Raw genomic sequence first — 20,612 nt, 5'->3', positions numbered from 1 at the left:
GGAACAATTCTGGGTTAGAGAAGGCTGGATAGATGGTATGGGTGACCCCTTCCCACTGGGGCATTTATGATTCAATGAAAATTCAAAAAGCAAGTTTCATTCCATGAAATATTGTTACCTTTCACTTAGTCAAGAGAGTCCAATGATTCTTTATTCTGATAATTGAAGCAAAATCTTATGAACTAGAGAATATATCAAACAAGATATTTTGAAAATAACAACTAGCAATGTATTGAATGAAACAAGAGAAGCAACAAAATTTAATTAATGAGTTTGGTACTAGAAAAAAGAAAACAAAAGAATATATACAAGTTAAGTCCCCACATGCTTCACCTGGTAGCAAGAGACAGATAGCCATCACCTAAATATATTTGTTTGTTCTTATTTTTTTAAAAAGTTAGAATCTGGTAAATTCCAATTTACACTTTAGAACTATGAACCAGAATAATTACATGAAAGAAAATTCTGTCATGATCTCATGTTATCAAAATAAAAGTTGTCCTTTGCTGTTGTTATCCTCCATTCTTTCTTTTTCCTTAGGGTTATTTTTTTTGCAAGGCAATGGGGTTAAGTGGCTTGCCCAAGACCATGCAGCTAGGTAATTATTAAGTGTCTGAGGCCTGGTTTGAACTCAGGTACTCCTGACTCTAGGGCCGGTGCTCTATCCACTGTACCACCAAGCCACCCCTTGTTCTCCATTGTTGAAGAAGACCATGACATCAAATAAATGATGGCATGGCATGTCCTTTATACTTATTTAAAATTTTATATATATATATATATATATATATATGTATATATATATACATATATATATATATATGTTTCCTAGAATATTTATTATGCAGTTAGAACGTCTATGGTACCTAAGTTTAGGAATGTAGTTTCTCTTTTACTATGTAGGAATTTACTTTGAATATTCCCATTATGCTGATACACAATACCTTTTGAGAAACTAGAGAGATGTTGTGCATGTATTTGCATGGAAGTAAGGAAAATGATAGCCATTAGTGATAGTTATCAATGAAATGGATGGGTCAGAAAGTGATTGAATCAGTTAATTTGTGTGCTTGCCAACCTTTTTTTTTTAATTAAGTAATGAAGCCAGTATTAGAAGAAAAGTAACATAAGGGAAACACTGGGTCCTCCCATTTAGTCATCACACATACACACACATCCACACACACACACACACACACACACACACACACACACACACACACACACACACACCAGTCTCCTAGATTTCAAGGGCATAAAACTTTGCCAGCAAATAAAATGAGGTCATTCTTTTTGATGAGAAACAAGAATGGGTGATCCACCTTAAATAAAGCAGAATCTGGGAGCTGCTTTTCTACAATGACATTTCCGGTGGCAGAGGCTGCCTCAGTGCCATCTTCAGTAATATCTATGTAGGATTTGTGCATCATTTTTGATAAATATAAACGTCCTCCTGAGGCAATTCCAGAAAGATCTGCTTTTGATTCATCAAAGGCATAGGTTATTCCCAGAGCTTTCAAGTATCTCTTGATTTGATGAGTTTCTTCAATCCTGAAACGAGGAATAAATACTTCCACAGACTGCAACTTCATTCTTTTGGGGTTGGTCCAGTTCATTAAATTCTGATAGGTCAGTTGATTTTCAACCTGGGAAGAGTTCAAAGGCTATTTCAATTAGGTACTGTATGAAAGAACCAAAGTCAAGACATAGTCACCATTGTGACTTAAAACACTAACAAATATTTCTAGAGAGATAGGATTCAGACCTGATAAGGGACTGATCATTTTCAAGAAAATTTTTGTTTTACAAGAGAGAAGTTGATATGTAAAACCCAAAGAATACAAATCTAAAGCAAGACAATATGATAAACTGAATATGAAATTTGAAGTCAGGAAGATGGGTTTAAATCCTGCCTGTGACTTTCCCAGGTAAGTTACTTAGTTTCTCTGAGACTTAGTTTCCTCATTAAATTTTTTCACTAATACCTGCCATGACTATATCAAAAGATGATTGGGAAGTTCAAAAGAGATTTATGTAAAATTTTTTGTAGACTTCAAAGTAAATACAATGCCAGTTATTATTGGTGTTATTGCCATCAATCAAAATAAATGAAAAGAGACATCCTCCATTAAAGTCTTCCCGTGAACAGATGACTAACCTTGGACTCTTGAAATTTATTCTAGTGAAACATGTCCTCTCCATTCCCATCAAGGTAAAGGTAGTCTCAGCCCAGTTGGCTGTGAACTGACTTCACCCAGTATTAGAGAAGTTTATCTCCAGGTTGACCCTTAGGTGGATCAAAAATTTTTGGTCCAATCAATCAATAAGCATATGTTAGCATAAGCTAAGAATTGTGCTTAGGACCAAGGATGCAACAAAGACAAAAATATAACTCTCAAAGACCTTGATAGCTAGATGTTTAAAGACTGGCAAAGTGCTCACATCTATCTCATTCTAATCTTAGAACCCTGTGAGGTAGGTATTGTTATTAGCCCCATTTCACAAATACAAAAAGGAAAGAGAAAGCTTAAATAACTTTTCCAGAATCATTAAAACTCCAAACCTTGTACTCTATCCATGAAACAGTGGGTAGTCAATTGGTTCTGAAGTCAGTGATACTAGGTTCAAACTGTCCTTTTGATGCTTATTGCCTATGGAGCTATGGGTCACCTGATACCTCTTAGCCTCCATCCCCTCACTTATGTAATGATAGGGTTGAACTGGGAGACCACTGGGAGACCTTACAGTTTCAGATCTATGATTCTATGGAAATTCTGCCTCTGTTGCTCTCCATCTCTATTACCTCTCTTATACTTAAATCACTTAAACTGACTCTCAATTTCCTCATCTATTATGGAGTTTGGCAAATTGTCCTTTTAGGTCCCTTCTCATTCTAGGGCTGATTCTAGAGGTCACCTCTCTTTCATGAATTTATTCTTCTAAGGAATGCAAAATAATCTTTATATTATTATGAGACTAATGTTTTGTTCAGTCGTTTCAATTGTATCTGATTCCTTATGATTCCATTTGAGATTTACTTGGAAAAGATACTAGGATGGTTTGCCATTTCATTCTCCAGTTCATTTTACTAATGGGGAAACTGAGGCAAGCAGGGTTAAGTGACTTGCCCAGGATCATGGAGCTAATAAATGTCTGAGATCAGATTTGAACTCAGATCTTCCTGAATTCAGATCTAGTGCCAACTAGCTGCTCCTAATGTTAGGTCTTATAAAATCACATTAAGAAACAAACAGTATTTTAATATTAAATAAATCTGATATTACTGATGGAATCAAATCATTTGATGAATTCAAGAAGAATAAATATCTTCTGGACTGTCTGCTATTCTGATTTAATTGTGCCGGTTTCTGACTCCATAAATGCAGATAATTGAGATGACTAAATAGAAAGTAAAAATTAAATTATTATATAATAAATGATCAAAGTATATTATTGAACTCATCATAAGTGTGACAATTTGGCTCCAAGTATAATCAACTTGGAGGCAAAGGATAAAGGAGACAGACCTGGGTTCAAGCATCATATCTGCTTATATGTTGAAAACCTCTCTAAATCTCTCCTCTATCTAGGAAGGAAAGGGAAAAAATATTTGTACTAACCACTGTTATGGAAAAAATCACTTTTCAAACCTGGGAACAACTACATAAATGTAGACTACTCTTAGTATGACCACAGATTTAGCCATTTCCCTTTTACTTCCATTTCTTATTCAGTTTGTGCCAAGTGAGTTATTAAAATGGGACACTTCATGATACAGTGATATTTGAATACACAGTACCTATATTCTATAATTTGAAAGTTAGGAGCCTAATTAGGAATCATATTATGGAATACCAGTTCTCCAAGAAGCCTTTAACCTCTTTGGGATCCTAAAGTCCTTTTCAGGGAGTCTATAAAGCCAGAATTATTTTTATAATAATATTAAGATAATGTAATCTCTAAATTCATATATATCAAAAGCCTAACCCATACAAAAGTTTTGGGAATCATTGTTGTTCAGAAGTACAAAATGGTCAGGAAATCAAAAAGATAGAGAAGCACTCATATCTAACACAACTAAAGAATCAAAAGACTCAAATCCTGCCCCTGATACTCCCTCTGTCACCTTGAGCAAGTCATCCCATATCCCTGGACCACAATTTCTTCATCTTTTCAAGGAAAGGATTGGAATTGATGAATCTGAAGTCCCTTCCAATGTTAAATTGTTTCAGTTTTTTTTCCTCTTTTAAAAATCTCATTTTATATTTTATTTTTCCCAATTACATGTAAAAACAATTTTAACATTCTTTTTTTTACAAATTTTAAGTTCCAAATTCTATTCCTCATACTTGTCTTTCTTTACCATAGAGAAGGTAGATAATTCGACATGTTACACTTATGCAAAACACATTTCTATGTAAGTCATTCTGTGACAGAAAACAGATCTCAAAACCTCAAGAAAAATAAAGTAACAAAAAAAGTATCCTTTATCTGCATTCAGGTTCTACTAGCTCTTCCTCTGGAGTTGGACTTCACCTTTCATCATAAGGTCTATGATATTGTCTTAGATCATTATATTGCTAAGAATAGCTAAGTCATTCATAGTAGATCATCACACAATATCTCTATTGATGTGTATAATTATACAATTGTTCCTAAATGAAAATAATTTATTATATTTCCAAGAAATAGTCACCGATTTCCCTTATATGTTCCACATTCAGTGTAGCTTACCTCATTTAGATTATTTTGAGGCAGTAGTATATACATGCTTATTCCACCAACATATCTGAGTTCAAGCACCTGCATATCTGGGTCGCTAATGATAGTCATGTTAAATTTGCGTTCTTGATGCATAAGGCTGACTGTTTTCCCAGGACACTGTTTAAAAAAAAAAGTAAAGAACATCTATATTCCTTCTTCTCTAGAGTAGACTTAGAATATCTCTGAAATATTAGCTTAGTTTGTGCTCCTTAAGGGACTTCTGACATAAAATTACTATGGAATAAATACCAAAAACTATCATATGCTTTCACTATTTCTGTGATGCATTTCGATTTGACATATATTAAATGTCTATGCATACCAGGGATTATGGTAGGTGCACTAGACATACAAAGATAAAAATGAAATGATCCTCACTATTTCAATATCAAGATGTTTTTGTTCTATTTGGCCAAAAAACATGCAATTAAGTCAATGAAAAATATATAAAATAAAATCAAAATAATTGGAGATGGGGTTATGGCACAAACAACTGGGAGAAACAGGAAAGGTCTATTGTGCCTATTCATTTGACAAAAATCTAAAAGGGAGCTAAGAATTCCAAATGAAGGAAGTGAAGAGGGCCAATGCAAAGGGAAAGAAACAAGAAATGGACTGTTTGTGAACAGGGAACACAGGAAACAAGGTAGTTTGACTGGAATGCCACATATGTGAGTACTGTGAGTCTGGTACATAAAGATAAGCTAGAATAATGACTAAGATGACTGGATTCAGGAATTAAGAAATTATTGATGTCACTGGAAAGGTCAGTTTCACTCTACTGGTAGAATTGGAAGCAAGATTATAAGGAGTTGAGAATTGAATCAGAGGTGAAGAAATGAAGGCAAGGAATGTAGGCAGCCATTTTTCACTAAAAGATTATTATGAAAGGGAGGAGAGACATAGGAAGAAAGTTTGAAGGGGTGATAGAAGTAAGGAAAGACTTTTTTTAAGAATGGAAGAGAGTTCTATATGCTTGGAGATAGCATAGAAGAAAAATGTGGAAGACAAGAAACTGAATATGAAAGAAAGAAAGAGGAGGGGGGAGGAAGATGAGAAGAAGAAGAAAAGGAAGAAAAAGAAGAAAAGAAATTAAAAGGAGAGGAAGAAGAAAGAAGAAGAAGGTAGAGGAGGAGAAGAAGAAGAAGGAGAACAAAAAGAAAAAAAAGGAGAACAAGAAGGAGAAAAAGGGAGATGAGGGAAGAAGAAGAAAAAGAACTAGAAAAACAAGAAGAAATGAGAAATGAAATGAACACTACAAGTAGAGGAGCTGTTCTTGTCAAGAAGAAGGACTTTTTCCTTCAAAACTGAAGCAAAAGAACAAGGAATGGCCAATAATATAGATATTTGAGATAAAGACTCAAGGGAAGTCATTGTGGAGCTGTGAAAAGAGATCAAGTTTCAGAATCAAGAAGCTCTGGTTGGATTCATGCCCTACCTCTGACACAGACTGTGTGACCCTAGGCATGTCACTTAACTTCTCAACACTCCAGTCAATTCTCTTAAAATTTAAGTTGCAGATTAGGTACCTAGTTGCATCTGTAGAAAGAATCTATTTCATTAGGTAATCTCCATACCAATTAAATCACAAGTAGGGACCATTCCCCCACCCCCAAAGTCTGAAGTATCCACTTTCTTCCTAAAGTAACACATAAGTTGCCAAATGTCCTCTTAAGAGCTAAGGTTTAGAACTGGCAATAATTTGCACATATTCCTCCAATATCAGGACTATTTCAAGTTGCCTAAATCAAGCACAGATAAACTGTTCTTTCTGAGATTCCATACTTAGCTCCCCTCTGCATACCAGCTTCTGTGCACTAGTTCCTTATCATTCTGCCCAGATAGTTAATATGCCCAAAGCTTTGACAAGTCCAGGTAGGTACAGTCACATTGTCTTAGGGAAATTTCAATGTGAATTGTAATTATAAGACAGTGAAGAAAGAAAAACAAGGATATAAGAAATCATTTAGAAATTATTTATTAACATTTAATTTTAATAAGCCCTATATGTTTCCTAAAACTTTTAAGTTGGAGAAATTAAGAGATAATGTTTGACCTGGTCTTTCATAAGAAAAAATTAAAATAAGACTATATTTCTCCACTTAAATTTATCCATTTTAATGTTATCCATTGTGCCTGAGGTGTTACAAATCCCTGAAAAGACACTATGTAAGGAGATTCTATTTGGATGCTTCATGGGCAAGCAACTGCCTAAAACATTAACAATTAAACATAGATAATACATAGTAATTGGTGCAACCCATGAGGCCTCTCTAAAACAGAGAAAGTCATGATAGGAGATGAGGTTCTACTTATTTGCACAGAATCTCTTGACTTGCTCCTCAAGGAGATATGCACCAAGACAATGGAGTGGGAGGAAGATGTTTTGGTTTTAGCAAACAAGGTGTATGTATGTTGGTGAGTCAAGAGACTGATTGAGAAAGTAGTTACCAAGATGAATTATTAAAGGAGACTTGTTACTGAGAAACTGAGTGTTGAGATGGCAGAGCTGCTATGCCACAGTTGCTAGAGCTCTGGGCACTGGAGTCCTTTCTACTTTCAGAGGGAATAAGAGATAGCCAAAACCATCATGCAGATGTCAAAACAACGAATATTTACTGACTTTGGATAAATACCAGATGGAGAAGTAGCTATCTCCCTTCTCTCCTTATTTTTATCTGAGACAGAAGACACTTATTCCAAAGTTTTCTGTTCTATAAATTTGGTTCATACTTTCTGTCTTAATTACTATCATAAATAATTCAGATAAAAGCACAGTTAATCTTAATTGTGCCTGGTTTTATGATCCATTATTGTAGAGATGATAGACCTTTTCTATGTGAATGGTAAAGCAAAATGAGGTTTTTTTCCCATGATCTTCACCTCCTGACTAGAGGCTTTGGGGATCAAATGAAAGAGAATCATATTGACAATGTAAAAATAATTGTTTTAAAAATAAACTATGTTTTGTCTAAATGTTCCAAAACAGGACAAGAATTAAATCCATGGACTGCTGAACCTTTAGGTGAAAAGTGAACCAATTAACATTGCTATTTACTATCATTTCACTATAGAATCTAAAGTATTGCTAGGAAAACATTAATGATCTTTTAATTAAATTTTCTTTTTAATTGTGAACTTAATAATGAGTACAAATAATACAATTGTTTGTGTATATATATATATACATATTATACATATATATACATATATATATATATATATATATATATATATTAGGGATAGAGAAATATCTCTGCAGAGGTAGAGTTCAACTTGATGCTTAGAAAGTAGGCTCTGCTCAACAGGAAGAAAAGAGATTATCTGGAAAAGTCTATTACCACTCACATTCCAAAGGTGAGGATCAGCTAGAGGAAACATTGTTGCACAAAATATAAATTCATTTAGAGAAATGGTAGTATTTTTAAATCTAAGTTTAAATATCTCTTCTTTCAAATACCTATGAACCTGCTGCAACGATCGATCCAGAACAAATTGTCAATAAATATTTGGGGTCATTATTTTTGCTTTCTTTTTAAACTTAATAGTTTTCAATGAAAAATAAATTCTGGTTCCCTTCCTATAAGAATAATCTACCTGAATCTTTTTCCTCTTGGACTAAATTTCATAACCCTCATAGATACCTAATTACATTGGGAAAATATCATTTTATAGTTATACATATTACATATTTCATTGTCAAACACACTTCAAGAAACATGACTGATTATATAAGGGGATAAATTTGTTAATACAAAATGTACATTTACAGATGTTCAGTTTTATATTCGGTCTATTTTGCTCTCTGTATGTTGAAATAACTGTATTTGATATGGCTTATGCAGTTCACAATTAGAAAGTATTACTTTAAAAACATCATTATTTCCCAGCAATTAATTAGACACTATAGAGAGGTATAAAACAGTAAATAGTAAGATACAGAAAGAGGGGGAAAGAGAGAGACAGACAGACAGACAGACAGACAAAGAGAGAGAGATGTGTGCATAAATATATAAAATCAAGAATAGACATTTTCAATTTGCCACAAGTAAATTATCTTAAAAATAATGCTCCCATATTTGAACTCCTTTAAAATATAACTAAACACCTTAAATATAACCAAAGAACATAATACAATATAAGCTCAATTAGAAAAAAGAAAATATTTTTAATCTATGTTTAAGTATTTATCCTCTCAAATCTTCCAGAAACTTTTAGAATGGTCAGTCCAGAGTAAATCATCAATAAATATTTTCAGACTTTGTTGTTACTTTTTTAAAAAAAATTAATATCTTTCAACAAAAAAGTTATTCTCCCTCCTTTCCATAACTTGTAAATTTTGGTAAATGAATGATCATTATGAGTTAGAAAGTTGTATAATTTGATCTCACAAAGGATTAGCTTCCTAATTCTGATAATACTGTAATATTCTGATAATAATGCAATAATTATGATAATAATGTAAGTTTTCATTGACTGTCAGAACACAGTGCTTTATAATCACAGTTTTTCACTAAGGTTAAATAACCAAAGACATCACACATGTAATAGAAATTCACATACCTTGGGTGACTTGAAACGGCAATTTATGGTTTCACTTTTAGTGAAAGCGCCATCCCATTTCCCTTTGAAGTACACAGCATTCACCAGCACCATTACTGATGATGAACTGATGCTACCCTCTGGACAGATCTCTTTGATTTTGCCTTTTGAAAAGCATTGAAGAAAAAAAGTAAATATATTTTAATGAGATTATACTATTCAATAAAGTAAAACTTTTTCTATAACATAATAGAACTTTTCAATAAAACTCTTCCATTGGGGTGGCTAGGTGGCACAGTGGATAAAGCACCGGCCCTGGAGTCAGTAGTACCTGGGTTCAAATCCGGTTTCAGACACTTAATAATTACCTAGCTGTGTGGCCTTGGGCAAGCCACTTAACCCCATTTGCCTTGTAAAAAAAAAAAACTCCATCCAATCTTAGTGCAGCTCATAAGCATTGTAACATCTGAAATTCAAGCTACCATTTTGGTTCCACTCAACTGAAAAAATGATGAGGTTATAAGGAGCCTTCTGAAATGTTTACAATCTCAAATTCTGAATTAAACAGTTTAGTAAAAGCAATGAGTCACATTTATATTGTTGTCTATCATTACAAAAATATTTCACACATGATCTCTTTTGAATTTCAGAACCACTTTATGAGGTAGGGAGAAAGACTATTATTATATTCAATTTGTCATAGGAAGGAAGACCAAGCCTGGAAGATACTTGATTGAAGGGTGGAAAAGGGGAGGGTTGAGTCCTAAATCAGGCATCAGTTCCTGCCAGGTCCCTGCTAGGGATCAATCAATAGAAGAAACATTGTAGAAGTCCATGAAAGACCCTTTCAGGGGTGTTCATCAGTTTCAGATTTATGTAGTAAGGAAGAACAAACAGCACAGAGAGTCAATATATTCAACATTAATAAGGTACCACTATGTTTAGAGCACTGTGCCCAGGCTGGAGAAGATAAGATCAAGGAGACAAATTTCTTAACTACAAGCATCTTGCAAGTTAATATTCATTTCCTAAATGCCTTTGCAAAATTCATATATTTATCAAGATACAAACCAATTGCTAATATGTGCATGAATGGAAAAGTAATAAATAGAGAGATGGTAAGTTGGACTGTATCAAATCTGAGAATCAGGGTACTTTTAATCACGCTGGGTGACTCCTTGAAGTAAAGGCCCATCTTTTTAGCATCATTCATTATGAGTCATGGAATACAACCCTTTCTAAAGAATTATGGTTGTGAAGCATCAAAATGGAAATGGAGAAGCACACATTGAGTCCAATTAATTACCAAAAAAGAATTTCATTGCAGTGGTGGTATAAAGATTATTATCAAAGAAATTTATGATCAAGAAAAAAAAGATTTGGGTTAACCATATGAGAGCAAGTAATAGCTGCAGGACAACTCATATGTTTCCCTAGTACCCCATAATGCATGAACAAGAATCACAGAGACACTGAGGAATCAAGATCTGCATTATTCAAAGGAGTACCCACATAAGTGAGATATTAAATTTATCCATAGAGATATTGCTGTAAGGGTCTGGGAATCTAATAACCTTTCATTTAACTATGAACTTTACCTCACTAAGAACAGAAAATCAAGGGTTTCCTAAGAGAAGGAAAAAAATTATATCCTGTCTTTCGTATTTTTGTGAAGACAGTGAATTTAAATTATGCCACAGCTAATGACAAAATTCCAACTAATGTCCAGAATAAGCAAGTAAACAAATTAATTCATTTCACTTCTCTTTCCAAGGCTGATTTTGTAGTTGTGCTTTACAAATTTGTTTTCAAGAGATACATGCAATATTTCAACCACAGAAACTCACTTTACTTTGGACTGAGAGCCCAAATTAAGCTGAAAAATTTTGCTTAAAGAAATGAATAACTTTGAGAACAGGGGAATGAATAAAATACAGATTGTCTAATTAGTCTTCTCTTTCTAATAAATTGATAATCTTTGATATAAAGACAAAACCTGCCAGAGAAATTTCTAAAGATATCTTTACTGGGACTTCTTCCTTGAGACATTCCTGCCATGGCTAGTGGTTGAATTTTTTGTAAAACGCAATTTTAAGGCCCTTTTAAAAAAAACTATACAATATGACCAGGAGGCATCTGTTCAGAAGGAAATTCAGACAGACAGGAAAACTTTAAAAGTGAAAAGTTAGATTTATGATTCACATATGCGTCAGTGCATTCTGTCTTGTTTATGTTGATTTTATGTTGTCTCCTCCATTAGACTATGGTCCTTGAAAGCAGGGACCATCTTTATTTTCCTTTGCATCTCCAGCACTAGCACATAAAATATTTAGAGTTGAAATGGAAAATATTTAGAATTGAAAAGGAAAAAAAAACAAGTCAAGTCAGAACATGGCTAATGGCCTGAGAAAGAACTGGGCAAGGAGAGGTAGTAGACAAGACATTTCAACAAGAGGAAAAATAGGTTTCAGAGGAGTAATGCAAAGGAAGGGATGCAATGTAAAGTTTAGGACAGGTGCAATGAGAGGCTCTCTAATTTTGGAAGTAGAATCCTTGTGGGTAATAGTGAGCTTTGTTTTGTGACTAATGAGTAAGCCACTTTATCTTATCACGTTCTGACTAAGGTTTAGCTGAGTGGTAATGATGTGTATTTACGGATTTTATTCTGAAGCATACTGAAGATATAGTTAGGCAAATCATATACCTTAATAAGTACCTACTATATGTATGGCATTTTGCTAAGAACTGAGAAAGGAAGGTTTATGCAATAGTTCAATGATGCTAAATTATAGTATTAACAACTACGGATAAAATGGGGGTTTTTTCTTCTCCATGAAAGAAGCTTTCTGATTCAATTCAGAGCTTACTAATCATATGTAACTTTAGCAAATACTGTATTTTTTATAAAGTTGTATACTTACCATTTGTTTGCTTCTCCATCCATTGATTAATCTTTTTCCTGGTGTCTTCTATATCAGAAGTAAAGTCTACACGATCTATTTTGGCATTATATAAGCTTTGAGCACATTTTAAAAAATTCTAAAATAAAAAAACTCATATTAACAGAACAATCACCATCTATATATGGTACAAGCATGAGCAGAGATGTTCATAGAAGGTTGTGCCTAAGCACCTCTTGATGAAAAAAGTGGTATTTTGCTTCATTTTATATTTGTCTTTTTAAGCAAAATTTAGTTATAATTTTCTCTAAATAGTTTTTTCATTTCTTTAACTTGATAAATAAAAATGAATGTACTTTATCAGTAAGTATTCAATAACTTCACCCTTGAAAAAAATAAAAATCTTTTGGAATATCCCTAGCAAAATGAGTCATATAATGGTACATGTACTAAATACAAGAAAGCATAGGAATTAAATCTTAAAAAAAAAACTCTGATAATTCTTCTAATATGGATCAATCTCACTGCCCTGTCACCTCTACTTTCTCAGATAAAACAAAGGTCTATTTCTAGACCTGGAAATAGAATATTTGCAACTGTGTATGATATACATTGGCAGTATATACATACATATACATATATTATATATATATATATATATGTGTGTGTGTGTGTGTGTGTGTGTGTGTGTGTGTGTGTGTATGTATGTATGTATTTAAATAAGTAGTGTATTGTGGTAGGGCAAAACCTGGTCTTAAAATCAGGAAACCCTGAGCTCAAATGCTGCCTCTGACATATGCTGGCTATATAAATTGGGCAAATCATTTAACCTCTCTGATAAAAATGTTAAGTGCCAGAACAGTTGTAGATCAACATTGATAACAGGAGCTACCCACACCAAGGAAATAACAATCCACTCCAAAAATGAATTTTCTTATCTTCTAAGAAAAATGCATGAGATTTTTCTTCTTCATTAATAAAAATCAGGCAGGAAAATTAACTGGAAAAATATTGCTAGCATTAGAGTTGCAATATCTTTAACATTTAAAAGATATTTGCAAACTCCTATTCCTTGTGGGTAATAATGAGATCTGCTTTGTGACTAATAAACTAGCCACTTTTATATTATTACTTTCTGGCTAAGATATAGTGAGTGGTAATGATATTCTCATATTGACTTCTTTCTGAGCCACACTGAAGATATAAGTCAGGCAGACCATATGCATTTATAAGTAACTACTATATGTACAACACTTTGCTAAGAACTGAGGAAGAAAGGTATATAAAATGGTTCAATGATGCTAAATGATGGCATTAACTACAATTCTTCAGTTTCCTTAAATTCCATACCTCCTCCTTCACTCCATCTCAGTCAAACATAGGGATGGTTATATAAACTATATTTCACAAAGGTTCTACTTTCTTAGAGAGCCTGCCATTATTCTACCTGACCTAAACTTCCTATCTTTTCCTATGTATTACTCCTCCTAAACCTATTCTTTTCTCTTGTTGAAACCTTTAATGCCTCTACTGTCTAGTTCTTTCTCAGGCCATTAGCCCAGTTCTGACTTCACTTGCTTTTCTTTCCTTTCCCATCCTGACCCTAATTAGCCATTTCAGCTCTATACTGTCCTCTGCTTTAGAATCTCTCTTCCTTGTCCTGCATCATTTACCTTTTATCAAAGCTCAGTCTTGAATCACTCCCACTCTGTTTCCTCCATTTCCTCCTAATCATAAGCTAAAGGAATTCATAAAATCCTGATAACTGGAAACATTAAAATCCATCTGACTTCCACAGGACTTTCTTTACAGTACAGTAGTCTTTCTATTCCTAACTGATTCTCTATATCCTATACTCTCCCTTTCTAATATACTGAGAAAACCGAAGTCTATTCAATGGGAGCTCCTTCTTTTCCTATTCTCATCTCAACATCTCTTGACACCATCCCCCACTTTCTCCCACTCTCTGAAAATGAGACAGTCCTTAAACTTGCCAAAGCCAACATATCTACATGATCATTTCTTGATCTCATGTCTTCACTTCTTTTTCAACAGACTGAAAATTTAATCATCCCCAAATCTCAAAACTTCAACCTTTCCTTTTCTAATAGTTTCTTCCCTACTACCTTTAAACATGCCCAGGACTCTCCCATTTTTGAAAAATAGTTACTAGACCCTTATATCCTCTCAGATTTTCATTAATTATCCTTCCTCCTTTTATCAAAAATTCCAGAAAACTCTCTACACTCAAACATTTCACTTCCTCTCTTGTCCCTTACTCCCTTAATACTCAGCAATCTAGCATCCAGCTTCATCAAATAAAACTTTCCTCTCTAAAACTTCCATCAAAATCAACACGTCTGATATTCTTTTTCAATCTTCAGCTTCTTTGACCCTTATGCTGCATTTTAAACTATTGACCATCATCTCCTCCAAGATACAGTCCTCTCTGGGAGTCACTATACTCTCTTGGTTCTTCTTATTTATCTGACCTTATCTCTCTATATAGATAGTTTTTGTAAATATCTATATCTACTTATCTACTTCTCAATATATATATATACATATACATATATATACATATACATACTTATATTATAAAGATAGATAGATAGATATCTATCTTTATAATAGATAGATAGATAAATAGATCATACCCTAACTATAGGTGTTCCCTATGATCTCTTCTGGTATCCCCCCCTTTTTTCTTTCTTTCTCTTCTGTTCTCTTTAGTCTCTTCTCTCCCAGTAACTTCATCAATTCCCTCAAGTTTAATTAAAAATCTCTATACAAATGACACACAGACCTAAATTTCTAACCCCAGTCTGTCTCTGTCTCTCTCTCTGTCTCTGTCTCTCTGTCTCTGTCTCTCTCTGTCTCTCTCTCTCTCCTCTTTAGTGAACTTCAGTCCTATGTTACCAATTATCTATTAGACCTTTCAAACTAGATATTCACAAGACATCTCAAATTCAACTCATCCAAAATTAAAGCCAACAAATTTCCAAAAACCTTCTTCTCTCCAAACTTGACTATTTCTGTTTGATACAACAATCTTTTCAATCTCCTAGGTTCCTAACTTTGGTGTTATTCTCAGCTCTACACATTCCAGCACCCCACATACCAAATCAGTTTCCAAATCTTGTCATTTCTCCATCTTAAACCTCTCCTACATGTGACTTCTTACTATTTACATGTGGTCAGGTCCTCATTTCCTTTCTTCTAGATTATTGCAACAGCCTCCTAGTTCATTCCCCCACCTCAAGTTTCTCTCTACTCCACTCAATCCTCCAAACTGATTTTCCCTAAGAGCAAAATTGACTATATTACTTCTCTACTCAGTATTGTCTATGGAGTAAAATATAAGCTCCTTTGTTTAACCTTTAAAATTCTTCATAACCTATCTTTCCAGTCTTTTTTTATATTATTATCTCTCTCACACTAACTCTGTGATCCAGTTAAAGTGACCTTCTTTATGTTTCTCACACACACAACACTACATCTCCCAACTCTGTGACTTTGCACTGGGCTATATCTGAAACCTGGAAAATACTCCTAATTATTTCTTATCTTACTCCTTATCTCTGCTTCATAAAATCACTCTTTTCTTCCAAGATATGACTCAGGCATCACCTTTTACACAAAACCATTATTGATTTATCCAAATACTTACATTTTTAGTATACTGCACATACTTATTCTCTTTAAATATATAACTTAATTTGTGTCTTTGCAGAATCTTCAATTAGAATGTAAGCCCCTTAAAAGTAGGGATGATTTCATTTTAGAATTTTTATCTCCAGCTGCTAGCACATTACCTGGCCCTTGGTAAAGGCTTCTTAAATACTTATTGATATATAATTTTGGGACTACATATACGGTGGCCTAGATTTTCCAGTGCAATCCCAATTTCAATAAACGTAGATATGCTTTTAACAAAACTTTGCAAAAGGAATGCCATTTGTCAGCTTGTGTGGCCTGATATAGGGATTAGAAAATCTAGTCCCTCCCTATTGACACAGGAAAGAGAAATTCTGGGGATCACCCAATCAAAGAATGCCATAGCCCAGACCTAGAATTCCAGATTCCCAGGTTTGGGAAATGGCTAATTAGGGTCAAGATGGGAAAGGGAAGAAATTCAATTCAAAGAGGAAAAGATAGAAGAATCCTCTAAAATTCTTCGCCTTTAATATGTTGCATAATCTAGAAAAGATGTTCACTGTTTTCTAAGTACAGTTATCATACAATTCTGGGTAGTGAATCTTGCTTTGATGATGTTTTACTCAGTGAAATACTAGACAATTACTGTTGGATGTTACTATATTCAAAATTCAAAATGTAGCTTGTTTTCACTCCCACTCTTCTACCTAGGAAGGGCATTCATTTAGGTTTAACACTCAGTTTTCAAGGTCATGTACTTTCTTAAGCATTAGATAATAACATCAGGTAATAACCAGTCATTTAATTTTTTAACTTATTAAGGGTTTCTTCAAACCACATTCCCAGGATTCTTTCAGAGACAGGTGTTGATATTTGAAATGCTAAATCTCCCACCTCTTGTTTGTCAATTATCAGCTCTTGAGATGATTGACTGTGGTAAATTACTATTTTCATTTCCTAGTCAAGTTTTTTAAACAAAAGTCATTAACTCCCATGCCCTCAGGAAAGGTGTGTCTCCTAGACAATAAACTTAGACTTAACTCAAGTTGTTGCAGAGAGGGAAGCTTGAATCTTGGTATCTTATTATTATTAGCAGGGTGTGTAGAATGAGTATCTTATCTCCTTCCCCCCCATCCTCCCATGCCCTTTGTCCTTATCATTCATCCTTCCAAAAGTGAAAGAAAGAACCACCCCATGGAGAAAAGAGGAAAATTCCCACCACAAATGCAAATCCACATTAAAATTCACTGGATTTCAAATTCTCAGTTTCTAATTCAGTAACCTTCTCTCCTGAGGACTCTTTCCCACATTAGCCCTAGTAGATTGGCAGAAAAGAAAGTGACAAAAGAATATGCTCATGGTGCAAGTAGTAATGATCCTGGTTGCATTCCACCTCCAGGTTATACATCTCCTAGTTGCATTCCACCTCCTATCTTTCTCCCTTTACATAGATGGCCCATCTTTCTTCTCTTTTCCATCTTAGATTCCTTCAAAGCATAGCTCAGGTCCAACATACGAAACAAGCCTTTTCCTAAACACTTCTAGTTTCTGTTTTTTTCTATTGAATGACTATTTTATACATTTGTTTATAATTTAATATTTATTCATCTAGGTATGTGATGTACCCTCCCCACACATCCAATGAAATGTAAGCTCCTTGAAATCAAGGACTGTTTTTCTTTTTGTTTATTTTTCAAACATGCCTGGAAATCCATCTTTAGCACATACTACATAATCTTTACCCTTCCATATGTCCTTGCCATACTGAGGGCTTAATAAATACTTATGGAATCAAATAAATGTCAGATTCTCTTGTTTTAAGAATTTGCAGAGGATTAGATCAAGGCTTTAAACAAAAAGCAGATAGAAGAACAACAGTTCATTTTAAAAGTCAAATGTAATGATTTGAATGTTTTCCATGTCATTGTTCTGCTCCAGAGATATGAATAATTGACTGGCCAATTGGAAAAAAAAAGCACTAATTCTTTTTAAATGATTGAATTGAGGAGATTTGATATTTAATATTAAGTAGTTTGGGAAGAAATGTGGTCTTCCTATTTTCTGTCCTTGATTGAACATTATCCATGTCTTTGTGCCTGTCCACTCAGGTATCTTTTGTATTTAGTCAGCTTCCTATTTCTAGGCTTTATGTATGACTCTGTATCATGGGTCAGAGTTGTGGTTGGAAGTAGTTTCTGATATTCCTTCATGGGTCTCTTTTAGCAGAAGTAAAAGAATGGACTAGTCCTCAGTCATTTGACAGATATTCCAAGAAGAGGGAATGGTCCTGGGCCAAAGTACAGATCCTTAAATGCCAAAAGCAATAAGAATAGTTGGGTAATTAAAGGGGATTGAGGGGAAGCAAGCATTCATTAAGCCCCAGTATGTGCCAAACACAAGCAGCTAAATGCAGTGGACAGAATGCCAGGCTTGGGGTCAGGAAAGCCTGAGTTCAAATCCAGCCTCAGACACTTACTAGGTATGTTCTTGGGCAAGTCATTTAGCCCTGTTTGCCTCAGTTTCCTCATTTTTAAAATGAGCTAGAAAAGGCAAATCACTCCTGTATCTTTGCCAAGAAAACCCCAAATTGGAGTTATGAAGAAACACAACTGAACAACCACAAAAATGTGCCAGGGACTATGCTAAGAACTCTACAGATATATCTCATTTAATTCTTACAACAGCCCTGGGAGATATGTGTTATCATTATGAAGATATTTTTTTTAATTGAGGAAACTAAGACTGACAGAGGTTAAATGCCTTGCCCAGATTCACAGAGTTAGTATTGTTCAAGCTGCATTTGAACTCAGGACTTCCTGACTCTAGATCCGATGCTTTAGTATATATATATATATATATATGTATATATGTATATATGTATATATGTATATATGTATATATGTATATATATGATAATTAATGTTAAAAAAGAGACAAGGTAGAATTTTGGAAGTATCTGAAAAATGAACTGGAAAATTTGAAATATGAATATTAATGTGCTACAAAGCCTAGAAAATTATAATCACTATTTTTTACTGCAGCAGACATTATCTATCAAATCATTTCAGCTATCAAATAAATGAATGTTGTTTAAAAAGCTTATATTTCTTGCTCCCTGTTATTACATTCTGCTCAGGACATCATAACAAGTCAATACTTCCTTGCCAGAGTGGACATGCAAACTTTAGGGTCGTAGATGAACAAGCTTTGTGATATTCAAATCTGCAAATGTGGAGATGGGAAGCCCAACTCTGAAAAACCAATGCAATCTTTAGATTGCATTAAATTATCCTTCACTATCTTACACTAAATTACTAATTTAACCTTTCATATGACTCAAGGAACTAGTATAATCTTTAGACTTGTTCACTAAATAATAGTAAATCATATATATATATATACATATAGATATAAATATATGTGACATCTTAAAACTATAATTTTAAGCCTAAAATAGCTTAAATTTTACATACTATTCAAGGTGTTTCAAAAGTCTTCAAAAGTGTAATTTAAAGTATTAATAGCTATTAAAGTTTACAAAGAATTTTTTTCACAATCTCATGCAGCATGAAGTATAATTCTTACTATCCCTATTTTGCAGATGAGAAAAGAGAAACCCAGAATAATTAAATGGCATACCCAGACTCCTACAGTTCAACCCATATTTTCTGGCTTTAAAGAGCTAGGTAATGCAACTAAATTTTCCTATTTTATGTAGAACCTACAATTTGGAGCAGGTAGGTGACTTGCTCATGGTCCCAAAGCTCAAAACCACTTCTCTTGAATGAAGCTCAGTTGTTCTTCCACTTCAACTTACTAGAACTAATTATGAAGTACCCAAAGTATCACACAAATAACCTGTTAGGGAAAATTAATAATAAGAATAATAAATCTGTTAAAGTGAGAACAACTCTGCTTACCTCTTGAAAATCAAATATCATTTCTGCAAATAGACCATTGGCTATTTTAAGTTGATAATCATTGCTTGGTGTATTTAATTCTGAGAGAAGTGTTTTCATCTGTGATTGGAGTCTCTGAGTGTTGTCAGATTGGCACTAAAAAGATAAAGAAAAATAGTTAATTCATCTCTGGAATTGAAAGATGCTCTTATATAATACTACTAAAGGGTGGAATTATTAGGCAACTCAGCCTCATTTATATAAATATTTAGAAATCAATAGTAAACTCAAAATGAACAAGGTTAAGGCAGTAATGAGTGGTTTGGATACAATTGCTGTGCTCCGATTTACAAAAGTCCGAAATTATTGAAATCGTTAATTTTGTCTTTTTTGTGAATAACTGACATATAGCATTTTGCATAATCTTATTTGATCCTCATTATGACAAGTGTATTTACTACTGATTTTCAAATTTTATTTGAAAGATTTTTTTAAAAATCTAAATGAAGTTTTATCATTTAGAGAGATGAGAAATAAACAAATGAAAAAAAAAATCCTAGTCACATAGAACTATAAGTTTCTGTTTGGGGAAAAAGAGGAAGCAGAGTTCTTTCAATTTAGTCACCCATCACCTAACATATTCCACTTCTTCAGGTGGAAAATTTTAAAATAAAATGCCCTATGGTTTACCTGAGAATTAGAATTTCCTGGATCACTCTGAAAATGAAGCACCTGCAATTAGAGACACAAAGATTGAAATGAAACTTCTTAAAAGAAACTAATAATGCTTTTGTAAGTGGTACATATTACTACAGCCTGCCAAAAGACTTTTTTAAAACCAAAAATAAAA

At 33.7% G+C, this 20,612-nt stretch overlaps 1 protein-coding gene across 1 annotated transcript in view; it reads right to left on the bottom strand.

Moving 5' to 3' along the window:
- Nucleotides 1-29: 29 nt before the first annotated feature.
- Nucleotides 30-20,612, bottom strand: part of SERPINB7 (serpin family B member 7) — a 34,888-nt gene continuing 14,305 nt past the window's right edge. The window contains exons 3-8 of the mRNA XM_074201235.1: nt 20,453-20,494; nt 19,784-19,918; nt 12,228-12,345; nt 9,328-9,470; nt 4,735-4,881; nt 30-1,646 (exon numbers count right to left, since the gene is read on the bottom strand). Coding sequence (XP_074057336.1) covers nt 1,248-1,646; nt 4,735-4,881; nt 9,328-9,470; nt 12,228-12,345; nt 19,784-19,918; nt 20,453-20,494 — 984 coding nt within the window. The 3' untranslated portion in view covers nt 30-1,247. The remainder of the gene's footprint in view (nt 1,647-4,734; nt 4,882-9,327; nt 9,471-12,227; nt 12,346-19,783; nt 19,919-20,452; nt 20,495-20,612) is intronic.

Source organism: Macrotis lagotis, chromosome X, assembly GCF_037893015.1.
Source record: "Macrotis lagotis isolate mMagLag1 chromosome X, bilby.v1.9.chrom.fasta, whole genome shotgun sequence".
Classification (NCBI taxonomy): Eukaryota; Metazoa; Chordata; class Mammalia; order Peramelemorphia; family Peramelidae; genus Macrotis; species Macrotis lagotis.
The sequence above is the reverse complement of the archived record's forward strand: the minus strand, read 5'-3'. Positions and strand labels throughout refer to the sequence as shown.